Raw genomic sequence first — 15,620 nt, 5'->3', positions numbered from 1 at the left:
CAAACATTTCGTTAAGATAGTTTTTTATTTCGATCGAGTTTGTTTTGTTGCACTCCTAGAACCATACTGCAGGTCGACATTTTGTTAATTTTTTTTTGCTCATCAATTTCAAACTTTCAATTTTCTTTTCAGTGTAGACGTGTGTAAAATTCAAAATTGAAAATCTGCTCTGTGAAAAGACAAAACTCAATGCATGTCTTGACCTGTAGCGTGTCTGTAGAAACGCAATGAGTAATGAATGAACAATCTGCCACATTTCGTTAATTCTGCAGCTAGGCTTGTCACAACAATTAGGGGAGAAATGAATTGTAGCAAAATATTTTCTTGATATAACAGTGAAGTTTGTACGACTGTAGTAATACTATTCCTAATAAGCTAAAAAGTTCCCGTGTAAATCCATTAAGAAATAAAGTTTTGCTGAAAGTCGCAATGTTTGAAGAAAAGACCATGTAGGTACTACAATGCTGCAAAACACTGAACCAGCTATTTCTCTATCCCACTTACAATTTAATGAAGTGCTCTGATTGGACCTAAAACTTATAAAATTGCACAATTCTTCTTAGCTAATTAAATAATTAAGCAGAATTTTAATCCAGCTGCAGCATACTTTTTTTTTTTAAGCTATAAAAGCTTTGGCTCAAGTTACACGAAACACCCTGTATGTAGCACAGTTCCCCTACCCATAGTTCCCCTACCGTTTTTTGTTGCACAATGTTTTTCTTTCACTCCTGCCCTCACTACACAGTTGAGGTGTACACACGATCAGAGAGCTGCTGTGCCTTTCCTATATAATCAAGAGCAAGAACATGCAGAATCAAATCCCCGCGGAAATTTCTATGCGCATTTCTAGCAAGCATGCAGCAGTCATGTGGGTTTCTGCGTACGAATCCCACAGAGTTTTGCCAGAACAGTTCTCGCTGCAATACTTCAAGCATGCTCTAAGAGCTCATTTCACACAGCTCCTGTACGACATAGGAGCAATATACATCTTTATTACCTTTTATGATGAGCACGTGTCTGCTTCAGTGACACTTGAGTTATTACAGAACTCCCGACGGCCCACAAACCAGCCAAGATCAAATCTCAGAAAAAGCGTACAAATACACAGCACGAAGTCTGCAGGTCTTCTTCCATCCTATCACAATTCCTTCATATCACAGGCGAAGCAGACGTACAGAGCTCAGGAAACCCTGTTTAGACACACACTGCCACAGGAAAAAAAAAGTTTGCAATTCAAGCACCAATACGTACAGCACTCTCCAGTATGAGCGATCATGCTCATTCAGTTCAGCTGAGCATGCTTTGGTAATGTGGCTGGCTACAAAGCATACTTCGTAACGAAGAACACCTTTGAAACATTCTTCCGGGTTGATATAGCACAAACAGAGCTTCTGAGCACCACCAAAAAGACAAAACCACAAACTGCCGCACTTAAATTTTCAGTTGGCATCAGCACCCTAAACATTTTTCCTGCTGAAGAACAGTACCCACAGCCATTTTTACAGTTCAACACAAAAAGCACGAGAAACACCCAACATCTGAATACCATTTAGGATGTTTCACATTATTCAACTCCAAACAAACCACAGCAAACTTGAAGCTTTGAGCTCATGCATACTCTGTATATAAACATCAGTAGAACAAACAATGACATGGCCACATCATGCATCACAAAGAATGGCTTGAAGATGTGAACAGCCCGACCACTGATTATTAGGAACTAACAAGGTGCAGAAGCGGATTTGTGCACACAGACCGGTCTGCCTACAGATGCTCACTGAAACTGAGTACTGCAGCTGCCTGAACATCGAGCAAATGTGTCATACTAGAAGGTGAGGAAACACTAATGCACTGAAAATGGTAATGAATTACTGCAGTCTTCAAAGGGTGCAAGACAGTCAGAAGTGACGTGGGGTCAGAGTGCATGCAACTTATACAAGATAATAAATAACATTTTTCCTCATAAACAACGTTCCTTAGAGATATTTATTCTCTTCGAAACTAGTGCTTCTGTTACAATACAGTGCCAGGCTAGACGTGCAATACGAATTCAGTTAAAACACAACATATTCGAAGAGAGACAGAGTCATAAGTAGTTTTTATTATAAGAAATGTAATTCAGAGAGCAGGCTTCAGATTTCACTGAGCAAAAAGGATGCATCAAATGGATACAAATGGCTTTATGCGGCCAACAAGATATCGATTTCCTTTTTAAGTGTAGAAATGGGCTCATGAACTTCAAGCTGAATGGAGGATTTGCTGGGGAGACTGGCACAACATTCGACAGCAATTGTACACTCGTTATCGTAAGTTTACGGAACGCAACTGGCAAAGGAACTCAACTTTTTTGCACCCAGGGCACATTACTTACATTTTAATAGTGCACTGAGTCAATAACAAGCAAATGGCATACTAAGAATTAGGCTGTAGTGATGAAATTAAGTTTTTTCGGGAGCATTGCATTCCGTAAACTTCCGACTGCGGGAGTACATACATCACTCAGTGAGGAGGCGACAGCAGCAGAGTACTATATACAGACAATACGGACTAGAGAAACTTGCAGCTGCATCAACAATTCGTCAGCCGTGAACAACAACGTAATATGCGGTAAACTTGCCAAGAAATCACGTCCAGCAAGACTATTAAATCTACAAGTGCATTTAACAAGCACGTGATTCTTTGGCAGTGTCTCAAAATGACCAATCAGAATGTTAAGAGTATTTTCGCCTGAAGCAGCAATGGGGCAGAAACTGCCGAGCCAATTTATGCGCGATGTTCACACCATAAACTTTCACGGCGGGGAATACATCGGTGACAAACCCTATACCTTTGTGGCCTTGCAGTTGGAACCCCCCAACGTTTGGTTAGCAGATAACAACGAACAGAATAAGTGCTCCCTCATTTGAATCTTATGCTGCTCTACAGTCCACAACTTGTTATAACACTACTAGTGTGCAGCAACATACAGGGCAGTTCGCTTTATTACACATTTATATAGAAACTAATAGCTACAGAGCACTGCTTTTAACGCTGAGTAATTTTCGCAGGTGGACACCTCTTTCAAGCACATCTGAGAATACTAGTCATAGCGTTCTAATCAACTTTCTAGTTCTGCATTGAATGAAATAAGACATGCTGCATATAATTCATGGGAACACAGTACACTGAAATACTATTCACACATAGGCCACGGGAACCTGCCCCATTTTAGTTTAGTTTCTGCAGGAGATACTAGACGATGTTAACACATATATACAGGGATCGTAAATAATCAGTGGCATTACTACTGGTTACCTTGGGGACAATACTGAATCATATGTGCACATACTTACAGAGTGCTGTTTTGTCAAGCACTGTAGAAAAGCTATCAGCAGAAAAATTAAGTGATACATCAGGCAGCAATCCATGAAACTACAGTGGGGCTAACAAACCGTGCTCTATGGTGGTCCAACCAGCTCTTCTACCAGACACGGACAAAACTTGTCTGCCGGTTTCAGACAACTTCTGCTATCTTTCCCTACTAAAAGCACCGTCACTAAACCTTGAGAATTTGAGAATGATGGCAAAAAACGAAGTTTTTTTTTTTACACCCGTGTCACCCAGGCACTCTTGGCAGTTGCTAAATGCCGTTTCCACCAAATTTACTTGAGCCATGAGCTAGGGGCCTTTCGCGTTGTACACCGCTTGGCGACAATAACATCCCGCGTCAGACAGTAGCTGTGGCTGCTATAAGCCTGAGCAGGCTTCGGCGAGCTCAACAGAGGTATTACTCCTCTATGGCTAACGAAGGTCTCCGTGTGACACAGGTATTGAAGCAACACTTTAGATGTGGATGTGGGAAATGAAGTCGAATTCACGAATTTCTGAAATACATAAGTACAATTCCTTAGCAGGTAGCCGAGAAGCATTAGCCAAAAACGCTTGTTGAAATGAAAATTTTGGTTTAATTTCATGCACACAAAGTTTACTGGTTGCACCATTTCTTAAGCAATTTTCGTTTTTACTAAGATCTTGTACCCCAATCAAGCTAACACTGCCCGCACACTTGCTAACCTGCCACGACCGCTGCACTGACAAATGTGATCCGTACACTGATGACAACGCTGAAAGATGCAATGCGCATCTTTTGCGCATTGCGTTGCATCTAAATGTGCTCAATACTCGATGCGCCACAACCTGCCAAAAAAAAAAAAAAAAATCGCTCAGAGGTATTTGCACATAATCAATACCGAGTGTGGTCTCTCTAATGGAGGCATGTACAAAACTGGCACTCCAAGTTACACTGCTGGCTTGCCTGGGCTCTGATTTCACACAAAAGTGACATTTGTCAGAGTATGGCGAACACTGTTTTTTGGCAACTGCAATACACGAGTGCAATACAATGCGTAATGAAGTCCATCATCCATGCCCAAGTTTTGAGTGAAACAGGATCAGGTCAGAGAACAAAGCAACAATGCTGCCACCTAAACATAAAAAATAAGATGTTTTGGATTTCTAGCTTCGTGCAATAAGCTGCTCACCGCGCTCAAAACAAATCCACAGTTCTGACTACCCCACACTGTGGACAATTTGTGTCATTTAAAACAAAACATCCCAGTATCAAGGTGAGATGGAGCACTGGGCAAAGCTCAACCTTGTGTGAAAGTTGAGCAGTAGTAAAGCTAGTGGCTAGCTTTACAAACACTTTTACCTGCCTTCCATTAATCATGCCACACCCTGTATGTTTCTGCTAGCATGCCAACAAGATGCCACGTCTGGCAGAGATGTGTCACAATGAAAATACACCCATGGAAACCATAGTGACGAACGCATGGAATGTAAACAAGGAACGTGGAGAAGCTCTCAGTCGCTCAAGCTGCTGTCGTCACCAGAGCTGTCGTCGTCTGCGGGACACGGAGACCTGGTGGCACCAGGGGGCGCTGGTGCGTCGGGATTGCTGTAACGAGCAGAAAAGAACGGTGAAAAATTGGAGAGGGCACATAAGCTCCGCCTTAAAGTTATGATGCAATAGGTTATAGGTTAATTCCCATATATGCAGAAGGTAATTCTTTACTTCACATTCAAAGATCTCTGGGAGTCCTCGCACCCCTCCTGGCGCAGTGGGGCAGCGGTTAAGCAATGCGCCACTGCCCTGCGATGGCAGGTGCTCCCAGCGGTGGACCTTGAGTGATTCATGTTGCTCTTCCCAATCGACCAGTCAATAATTTAACTGCCACCTGCCATGATTTGCAGTTCGCTCATTATCCAGTGAGCAGGTGGTGATGACGTCACAAGGTCACGTGACCTAGGTGGCCCATCTGCCTCCTAGGTTGCTCTCTGGAGACCACCTGCCAAGACTTTCCGTTCACAATGCCGACAATGCTGATCTCGGATTTTCTGCGTAACGGGGCCTTTAACGCTATCTCTTTAATACACCCTTCTGAGAACCGGCGATGGAAAATTTGTCCAATATATACTCGACAACGGCACCGTAGACGCAGCAGCCATGGAAGCAGGCTTGGTTCCATAGAAAAGCTGTTTCTCGGCTACTTTTGAACGTCGTGCCATTACTGAGTGAGTATAGTCAAAGCTGCCTCATTTCTGTCGTCTTGAGCTTTCAGTGAATCAAGATACAGCAAGTGCATGCCAGTAAAAATAAAAAACACCAAAGTGGATTCATGTGTACCGTGTTCACACAAATACAACACGAGCTCTTTCTTTATTTCGTTGGTTTAAGAACGCATCTCGCGTTATATTCGGAACAAAAATAAAAATGTACGTGATAGAAGAAGCCAACCTCTGACAGCCCCTGTGCCATGTGGTGTTCATGTGCACACATACACACAGCTGAACGTTGCTATAACGGAGTTGAAGGGGCCTGGCGATTACTTCGTTATAGCCTGTGTTGACTAAGCTTCCAAAGGGAACCACCATTCTCTCTCTCTCTCTCTCACACACACAATTTTTGACATCTCAAACTCACTCCTTGTGTTATATTGGGTCATGTTATATACATGTAGATAGGGTATTTCAATTTGTGGTGAACCACTTTAAAAGCATCTCTTAGCACTCCTAACAATGCTACACAGGAGAGACAAGGGCTCTAATTCTCCAATGTCCCTTGGAAACTGAACAATTTCCTATCGACTGCACATTCCGCACCACACAGTAAAACGTTCGAAACTAAACAAAAGATGTTTCAGCAGTGCTGTTTCATCCAAATTATCATAACCAGAACTGCTAAATAAATTGGTGGCGATCCACTGTCTCTCTGGGCCTGAGCATGATATGCGGTCACTGACTTTCAATTACGTTCCAGGAGGCAGGTGACAAAAAGGTGATCATTAGTGATTTTGGCATAGAGAATTTGGCATGTGCTAGGAGTAGCTAGGCTACAGTTATGAAGAAAACTCTCGAGTTGTGAATGCAAAGCATGCACCAGACATGGCTAAACATTAGTCTTTGAAAAGAAACAGCACAAGGACAAAGGACGAAGCAAGTGGACAGGACAGGTTGAATTGTACATTTTAGAAGAACGATATACCGACTAGCTCAACTACCAGTTCTGTTCTGGCTAAACACTGCCTTCAGTTACAGAGCCACTCAAATGCACGTCAATTAAAGGGACACTGAGGAGAAATTGAAACAGGCTTAAACTGAATAATCACCGCATTTTAATAGAGCTTTTATAAACTGCAAAAGGGCGAAAAACTAAATACGGGTATCACTATGCCGGCTGTTAGCCCTAGCAAACTGCAATAATGTGAAGGCAGTTTTTCAAGGCCAGGCTGAACTGCCATTCAGTTCTAGACAGCGATCACGGAGTCCATTACGCTACTGACATCGTGCATCTTTTGTTACCTGACAAATATCTGTACAACCACAGAGAGCCAAGCAATCAATTTTTACAACGAACAAAAATTTTACGCACTTGTCCTCTAAACAAAATGACAGAAAATGAGGACTGAGGCTTGAGGACTGCAGTTGACTCTCGATAAACCAAACCCAAAGGGGGCTGGAAATTTTTTCAAATTAGGCGAAGTTAGATTAGGGGCTTTGTAATACGCTTGCTATTGACAGGACCAAAGTGGCACTTAGGTTAAACTGTAAGTCTGAAGTTAGGGATGCAATGAAACCAAAGTGCTTACCACTACTACAGGCATGCTTACTTGAAGCATGCACATGTGAAAATGATAGAGGCAAAATAGGTAAAGACTTACTCAAGAATGCTAGGGTCCACATTTTCTTGGCGCATCTTGATTTGCACAGCACCCAAAGGAATGCCCTGCGTTTGTAGAAATGGCAAAAATCGAGCACTCTCTACAGTACCTCCAACACAGGCCATAACCGGCTGCTGGCTTACTAATAACGCTCACACAGTCACTAGACTGTGTTAACAGATCAAATCTCCCACTGGCTGGACAGTCTGGGCACTTCTCACACCCGCTGTGATAGACTCTGTGTAAGAACTAAAAAAAAAATAATCTGGTGATTAAGAACCGTTTAACTTGTTCACACTGGTCAATACGAACACTTGCAGAGCCGTATTGAGTGGCAGTCTAGAGTATCACTGCTGTGTACGGCTTAGTTACTTTGTAAAAGGAAAGATGGTGTTATAGACAGCAACTACACACACATACAAAAAAAAGCTAAAAATGGAAGCTTGTACATGTAGGCCTTCTAATCTGGCCAGAGTAATAAATTACAGGTGACCTAGCATTTGGAATCACAAAGTATGTCAAGTTAAACATCCTGAAGCTGCATGTGGCTATGAGAGACACTGTAGTGGATGGCTCCAGATTACTATTAGGTTTGGTTTATTAGGGTCTAACGTCCCAAAGCGACTGAGGCTATGAGGGACGCCACAGTGAAGGGCTCCGAAATTTTCGTCCGCCTGGGGTTCTTTAGCGTGCACTGCCATCGCACAGTATACATGGCCCTCTAGAATTTCGCCTCCATAGAAATTCAACCGCCGCGCCCGGGATCGAACCCGCATCTTTCGGGTCAGCAGCCGAGCACCGTAACGACTGAGCCACCGTGGCGAGTGGCTCCAGATTAATTGGACCGCCTGGGATTCTCCAGCGTGCTCTGACATAGCAAAGCACATGGGCACATTTTGTGTCTCGTCGCCAGTGAAATGTGGCTGTCACAGCGGAACACAATAGCCACCAAGCCACCGCAGCAGGCACCTAGACTCTGGCCCATAATCAAGGAGAACGCTTTGCTGCTTAAAAACTATGCACAGCTTTCTTTACAAAGCATGTCTGCTGTGACCAATCTTCACCAAATTGTGGGCAGATGTCCACCTACGGCATGAAAGGGCAGTTGTTGAGATCAAACCACTCAACTGAATTGGTGGGCCACAAATGCTTTGTCGTACTTAAAAAAGGAAAAAGCATTTTTTTTTTGGTTGCTGGAAACAGCAAACAACAGAACTACTTCTTTTGTGCTAGACAAATCAAGCAAACACTGATGATTTGAACTAAAATCCAAAATCTACTCTTCTTACTCTCTTTGATGTGAATGAGCAGGGTTCGTGTCTCTCTCTCTCTCTCTCTCTCTATATATATATATATATATATATATACCTTTTAAAAAAGGCGAAGTGTCCTAGTGCAGTGATACCAGATACCAACTGAAGGTTGTTCAGGATCGCATGGCCTAGTCTCAAGTATTTTTAATTATTGACTTCAGGAAAAAGTGTCAATGAGAATGTTTTAGATCGCCTCGAAAAACCGCTAGTAGTGCTGTTTCCGTCGCGGTACGATTTACGTAGCTTTATTTATTGGCCTTAAAAGAAAGTTATCACGTGACCAGCTGCTCGCTCGCATCTCTGTCCCAATGTGCACCCGAAATCTCATTGAGGAGAGGACTTCAGCAAAAACAGGATTTTATTTTCTAAGGCGCATCTTGGGACGTTTAGTGGCACCGTTGTCACGTGGAAGCTTTCTCTTATTGTCCGAATTATGGTTAAAGGCCGGTAAAACTACTTGACGTATATAATAGTATGTTGCTGCAAATGTTTCAGTCAGCCGTTTTTCAATGCGATCTACAACTTTTCCATTGACACTTTGTTCATCAAGTCAGTAATTAAAAAGTTTGTTAATTAAGCTTAACTAATTAGTCAACCTTGAAGAACAAAAAAATACTGCAGACTAGGTCACGCGACTCTAAAGAACCCTCAGTTGGTTTCAGACGGCTAGGACACCCCGTGTTTTTTAAAAGCTTGGTTACATTTAGCTGGGACACCCGGTGTATGTATATATATGTCTATAAAACATAGCTACTACCAAGGCAAACATGCAGCATCTTTTACAGTAAAGCATCACTTTGCAAGCTGCACCCAGTGCAGTAGCTCAGCAGGACAAGAATTTGGTTGCTGGGCATAACTCTAAGAGTGCAACCCCGACCATGCAAGCTGCACTTTGATGGAAGTAAAATATGTTGGAACACCTGCCTTTGCACAAAAACACTGGTGCATGTTAAAGAACTTCCGGTTATGGGAATCAATGCTGTGGCCTCAACTGTGGTGCGCCTCACTGCTCAGAGTGTTTGCTGCTTTCGCACGAAGAGGAGGTCTTTAAACAATATTAGTCAAATGTTTAGGGGAATCCCCCAAGGTGGAGTAGATTTGTAATAAGGGAGTAATTACTCATCGACATCCACCCGAGCGCAGCCATAGTAATGAGTAATTAGTAATTACTCAATGAGTAATTTGAGTAATTACTCCCTTATTACAAATCTACTCCACCTTGGGGGATTCCCCTAAACATTTGACCAACACTGTGCCCACTTCGAGCGCAGCCATAGTAATGAGTAATTAGTAATTACTCAATGAGTAATTATTCCCTTATTACAAATCTACTCCACCTTGGGGGATTCCCCTAAACATTTGACCAACACTGTGCCCACTTCGAGTTATCGATCAATTCGCTCTCGCCCTACCATAAGCTTGCCGTCCCGGTTAGCTCAGTTGGTAGAGCGACTGCTCCGGTGAAGCGGTGGTCCCGGGTTCGATCCCCGGACCAGGACGAATTTTTCTTTAACTGCGAAGTTTCTGAGAAAGCTGTATAGCTTTCCTTTGTAGCCGTATGGCTGCGCTCGGGTGGATGTCAATGAGTAATTACTCCCTTATTACAAATCTACTCCACCTTGGGGGATTCCCCTAAACATTTGACCAACACTGTGCCCACTTCGAGTTATCGATCAATTCGCTCTCGCCCTACCATAAGCTTGCCGTCCCGGTTAGCTCAGTTGGTAGAGCGACTGCTCCGGTGAAGCGGTGGTCCCGGGTTCGATCCCCGGACCAGGACGAATTTTTCTTTAACTGCGAAGTTTCTGAGAAAGCTGTATAGCTTTCCTTTGTAGCCGTATGGCTGCGCTCGGGTGGATGTCAATGAGTAATTACTCCCTTATTACAAATCTACTCCACCTTGGGGGATTCCCCTAAACATTTGACCAACACTGTGCCCACTTCGAGTTATCGATCAATTCGCTCTCGCCCTACCATAAGCTTGCCGTCCCGGTTAGCTCAGTTGGTAGAGCGACTGCTCCGGTGTAGCGGTGGTCCCGGGTTCGATCCCCGGACCAGGACGAATTTTTCTTTAACTGCGAAGTTTCTGAGAAAGCTGTATAGCTTTCCTTTGTAGCTGTATGGCTGCGCTCGGGTGGATGTCAATGAGTAATTACTCCCTTATTATAAACAATATTACTGTTACTGCTACTGCATTAAGTTCCAGACGTTTCATACTCTTCTCTTGGAAATTAGTTCCTGTTAACTGTTAGGACATACTCGTACAAGCCCTAAAACCTTTAAACATCGACTGATTATGGGTTATTTTTGGTGTCACTGTGAAATCAAATATGATGGCTCCATTGCGTCTTGTCACTCATCACAGAAAAGTAGTGTGATTCACAGAAGTGCGAATGAATTACGCATGCCACAAATGTTTGTTGGGGCATTCTAAGTCCTTTGTTGGAGGACCACTGCTCTAGCAAGTAAAGAAAGAAAGAAAGAAGGAAAGAAAGAAAGAAACAAACAAACTCAGCTGACAAATCTGGTTGGTTTGGTTTGGTTTATGGGGTTTAACGTCCCAAAGCGACTCAGGCTATGAGGGACGCCGTAGTGGAGGGCTCCGGAAATTTCGACCCCCTGGGGTTCTTTATTGTGCACTGACATTGCACAGTATGCGGGCCTCTAGAATTTCGCCTCCATCAAAATTAGAACGTTGCGGCCGGGATCGAACCCGCGTCTTTCGGGTCAGCAGCCGAGCACCATAATCGCTGAGCCACCGCGGCGGCTGAGCGTGAAAGACCAGCGGGGTAAGTTTTTACAATGATGTGGAGAATTCCATACAAAGTGTCAGATTTGTTAGAAATGTTAACATCGAAATGTTCTCATGATGTGCCAGGTAATCGCCCTAGGAATTGTGGAATCATTTTGTGCTTCGAAAGACGCAAATTAAGACCGAAATTTAGCCAAAAACAATCAGTGTTTTCACTTGCGACAAACTCAGTCTTCACAAAAATGGTGGACAAAGTGCTACCTAGCTCACTGTTGAGTGAAATATTATTTACTACTTTCACTACTTGGCACAAAAAAACCAACTTATTTGCGACAAGAAGGGTGCTCAGTTCGACTGAAACAATGAAATCCCTGCTAGGTGCACCAGTCTCTTAGAAAAAGCTGTAAGTTTGCTATATACTCGATGGTGTACAAAGCAGCTGAAAGGGTTAAAAAACACCACCCGAAATCAACCACTATACTCTTGCGACATTCTGAGCCACTTACAACGCTGAGCATCTTGAAGTACTTTGAAAACCTAGGATCCTTGGAGACCGTGTGCGTGGGTGCAGACGCAGGCTGTGCCGCTGCTCCGTCCGCTGCCTTCGGAACTTCTTCCTTCGAGTCAGCAGTGGGGCCATTCGCCTGTGGCTGGCTCTGACTGGCTGTGGCTTGTGCTGCTGAAACACCCTGACCATCACCGGCTTCTGGCTTGGCTGAGGCAGCTGCGTCAGCAGTCACGTTCTCCAGTCCAGGAATAGATGAGAGCTGAAGAAAAAAAAAAGCAGCTTGGCTTTACTACTCTGCCGTGCACAGCACGGATAAAGAAAGTACAAAGAAATTCTGACAACAAATGGTGGAATCCAATGAAGATACCACTGCCTGGCCGTTGCAACGCAGAACGATTAATGCAAATGGCCTGCCCTCTTCATGGCCAATGACCCAGGACACATATGCTGAGGCTTACAGTTGGAAATCAGGAGCTTTTCGTGTTCTCTTTTACTACTCTCTGGAGTGAGGTACGATTATCTTTTAAGAAATAGCCATTTGTCAGTGCAGTTTGAATAGGCTAATACCCGTGCCACACGCTCACAAGAAATGGCAGTAAATGCTTAAGGCCTTAAGTTTGTTAATGCCATTATTTACGGAGTTGGTGCTACACGTCCACATTTAATGCCATTAGCGAAAGTGACGATGACGATAACGCTTGCAAGGTAGTCAAAAGTTTCATCTGAATATAAACATTGCTGATGAGCACAATATATGGGGAATGTTGTTCAAATCTAATATAAAAACGATTTGCCAGAAAATACGGCTGTTCCTGCTTTACAAGTCGAAAAAGTAGCCATAAACTCTCATGTCAGCACCCCAGTCGAGAGTACCTGTCAATAAGGCTGGTTGAAATGGCGCTGTTCGCATCGAAAATACGGTATAGATGCCTCATCATACTGAAAGTTAAGAATTAACCATTTCCTACTGGTTAGGAAGTTGTTACCAACAAAGCCGCATGCTTTTCTGCGTGTGGAATGGGAACGAGAGTATGCATTGCACAGGCAAATGAGTTGTGGTGAACTCAGTAGGTCACGAATGGCAGTAAGGCTAATGGCATTAAATTTATGCGTGAGGCACTGCACGAATGCCATTAAAACTTAAGGCAGTAAGCACTTAACGGCATTAAATCTGCCGTGTGGCATGGGTATAACTGTGCTTTATTTTCCTACTTGAACTAAATGAAACTTACAGCTGTAAGTGCTGAACTGAACGACACCTTTAACATGAAAACAATAGAGACCCTGTGTTGCAGAAAATCTGATGTTGGCATTGTTGTCAGTGTGACGGAAAAATCTGGACTGGTCGAAAACGTGGTTGTTACAAGAGGCTCCCACAGATGGCGCCAGTCACACCAGCAGCGCATTAGAAACCGTTTACCCCTGGGTTGCGATTCAGACACGGTACCTCTACGCCACACAGGCAAATTCGTAAGGCATGGTTAAAAAGGGGCTTTATATGTACGTCATGTAGTCTTTCAAATAATGAATGCAATCGCAAAAGAGGAAACAGTGTCTGTATCTGCGTGAACAATAGGAACCGCTGTTCCCCTTAAGTGAACACCACCCCCCCAAAATTTTTTTCACATTTATGGCACTGGTACCTCGCACAAAGTGGGCCTTAAGTACTACGTGAACTATGCATTGCTGAGTTTCATGCTTCACTCCATTAACATCTTTTGTACAATAATCACAAGTATCAGCCCACAAAATACAGCTGACCCTCGTTACAACGAAGTTGAAGGGGTCCAGCGATTACTTCGTTACTGCCCGTGTTGACCAAGCTTCCATGGGAATACTATTGTGATACATTCCAGCGGCTAAAAAGACAGGGACGAAGGTAGACGAGACAGGACGAACGCCGGTTAGAAGGATTCACACACAAAAAACGAGGGATCACAGGGCCCATTGTACTAGAAAGTATGTCATTAAGCGTAGAAAGTTGGGCTAGTTGGTTGGTAGTACTATTGTGATACATTCCAGCGGCTGAAAAGAGAGGGACGAAGGTAGACGAGACAGGACGAACGCCGGTTAGAAGGATTCACACACAAAAAACGAGGGATCACAGGGCCCATTGTACTAGAAAGTATGTCATTAAGCGTAGAAAGTTGGGCTAGTTGGTTGGTAGTACTATTGTGATACATTCCAGCGGCTAAATAGACAGGGACGAAGGTAGACGAGACAGGACGAACGCCGGTTAGAAGGATTCACACACAAAAAACGAGGGATCACAGGGCCCATTGTACTAGAAAGTATGTCATTAAGCGTAGAAAGTTGGGCTAGTTGGTTGGTAGTACTATTGTGATACATTCCAGCGGCTAAAAAGACAGGGACGAAGGTAGACGAGACAGACGAGACGGCGTTCGTCCTGTCTCGTCTGCCTTCGTCCCTGTCTTTTTAGCCGCTGGAATGTATCACAATAGTACTACCAACCAACTAGCCCAACTTTCTACGTTTAACTTCCATGGGAAATCGCCATTCCCATTATTTCGCTAAAACCGTTTCGATATAATGAGGCTCGACTGTATAGCTTTAGAGTCATTTTGTCCATTTCTCTTCAATATGCCATCTGACAACGCACTACAATGCATTAATGTTTCTTCTGTTGCCAGCTTTATTACACTACCTTTTGCATCACAGACTACAGTTGTACATTAGTATGCTACGCCGCCGTTTCAATCTTAGGAGATCCTGTTTGCACTTCCAACTTTTAGGGCTCCTGCTGAAAAGATGCTGTACAATCCTGGTAATTCATTCTGAACCTCAAACAAAAACCCGTAAAATTTTCAAATGTTCTGAATACGATAGTGGGCCCAAATGCATGTGTCCAACTTGGGAGTGCACCTTTAACTTTTGCGCGTTACAGTTCTCTCAGCCGTCTTACAGTAACCGCAAAACAATCGCTCAAACATGCGCTTCACTGCAGTACTCTTTCTCCATAACGGTCCTCTGTTCCAGTGTGCATGCGAGAATCGCGCAGTCGATTCACCTTGGCTTCCAAGATGCACATCGAGGCTTCCAACCTCTGTATCCTGATGAGCAGGTCTTCAAGCTTCTCATCGCACACTGTAGCGAAGTGGTTTAGGAACGACGTAGTCCTCGTGAGGAAGTAGTTGAGGAACGCCAAAGTCCGCTTCTGCTGGATTGGCGGGACCTAAAGAGAACGCGAAATCCAGGAGTTAAAAACAAAACAGAAAAGAAATGCAGACAGCAACCAACCATGCTGCCGAATGTGTGACGAGTAAACAGCGCACTGCAGCTGCTCAGACAAGAAGACTGCCAGACCAGTTCGAAATTCGGCGAACAAGAATAAAAACGAACAAAATAGGCGCAGCAACAATCAGATCACTGACGCCACAAAGGCAATCTTTCACTGATCATCAAACAAGAACGAAAGTGACAAAACAACACCCACTGAGTTCACATCAGTGAGCGCTGGCTGTTCGAAAGGCCGAGGCTCGATTTACAAACGAGAAAGCCTTCCTGAAAAAAACACAGTAGTGCAGGTAGACTAAGAATTATCTGTGATGTCTTGTTCTCAAAAGATTTGAAGGTGCGTATATATTTACCTTGGAGTAATCAACGCCGGGCCCGATAATCGGGAGACCGTCGTCGTCCATGTTGCTCGCAACGGTCCCGCAGCTACTTTCAATTGCGAAGCTCTTTCGTCAAAAAGCAACACAATTCTATTGAGTTAAAGTGACAAATAATATCTTAATATTAAATTTAGGTTAACTAAGTAAACTTCAGGGAAAAGAAGTTTTTTAGTAAAATTAAAGTTGTGGATATGTTGACTGCTGCGGTACTGC

General features: G+C 43.6%; 1 protein-coding gene across 1 annotated transcript; it reads right to left on the bottom strand.

The window, feature by feature from the left end:
• Positions 1-972: 972 nt before the first annotated feature.
• On the bottom strand, positions 973-15,516 carry CCDC53 (Coiled-coil domain containing 53). Its single transcript, XM_089559974.1, has 5 exons — positions 15,381-15,516; positions 14,801-14,965; positions 11,771-12,031; positions 7,200-7,264; positions 973-4,936 (listed from the first exon to the last, which is right to left on the bottom strand). The coding sequence occupies exons 1-5, from the start codon at positions 15,429-15,431 to the stop codon at positions 4,843-4,845; spliced, it is 636 nt and encodes a 211-aa protein (XP_089416100.1). The 5' UTR covers positions 15,432-15,516; the 3' UTR covers positions 973-4,842.
• Between the last annotated feature and the right edge of the window lie 104 nt (positions 15,517-15,620).

The sequence above is a fragment of the Amblyomma mixtum genome, chromosome 9, assembly GCF_055824585.1.
Source record: "Amblyomma mixtum isolate Tamu chromosome 9, ASM5582458v1, whole genome shotgun sequence".
Classification (NCBI taxonomy): Eukaryota; Metazoa; Arthropoda; class Arachnida; order Ixodida; family Ixodidae; genus Amblyomma; species Amblyomma mixtum.
The sequence above is the reverse complement of the archived record's forward strand: the minus strand, read 5'-3'. Positions and strand labels throughout refer to the sequence as shown.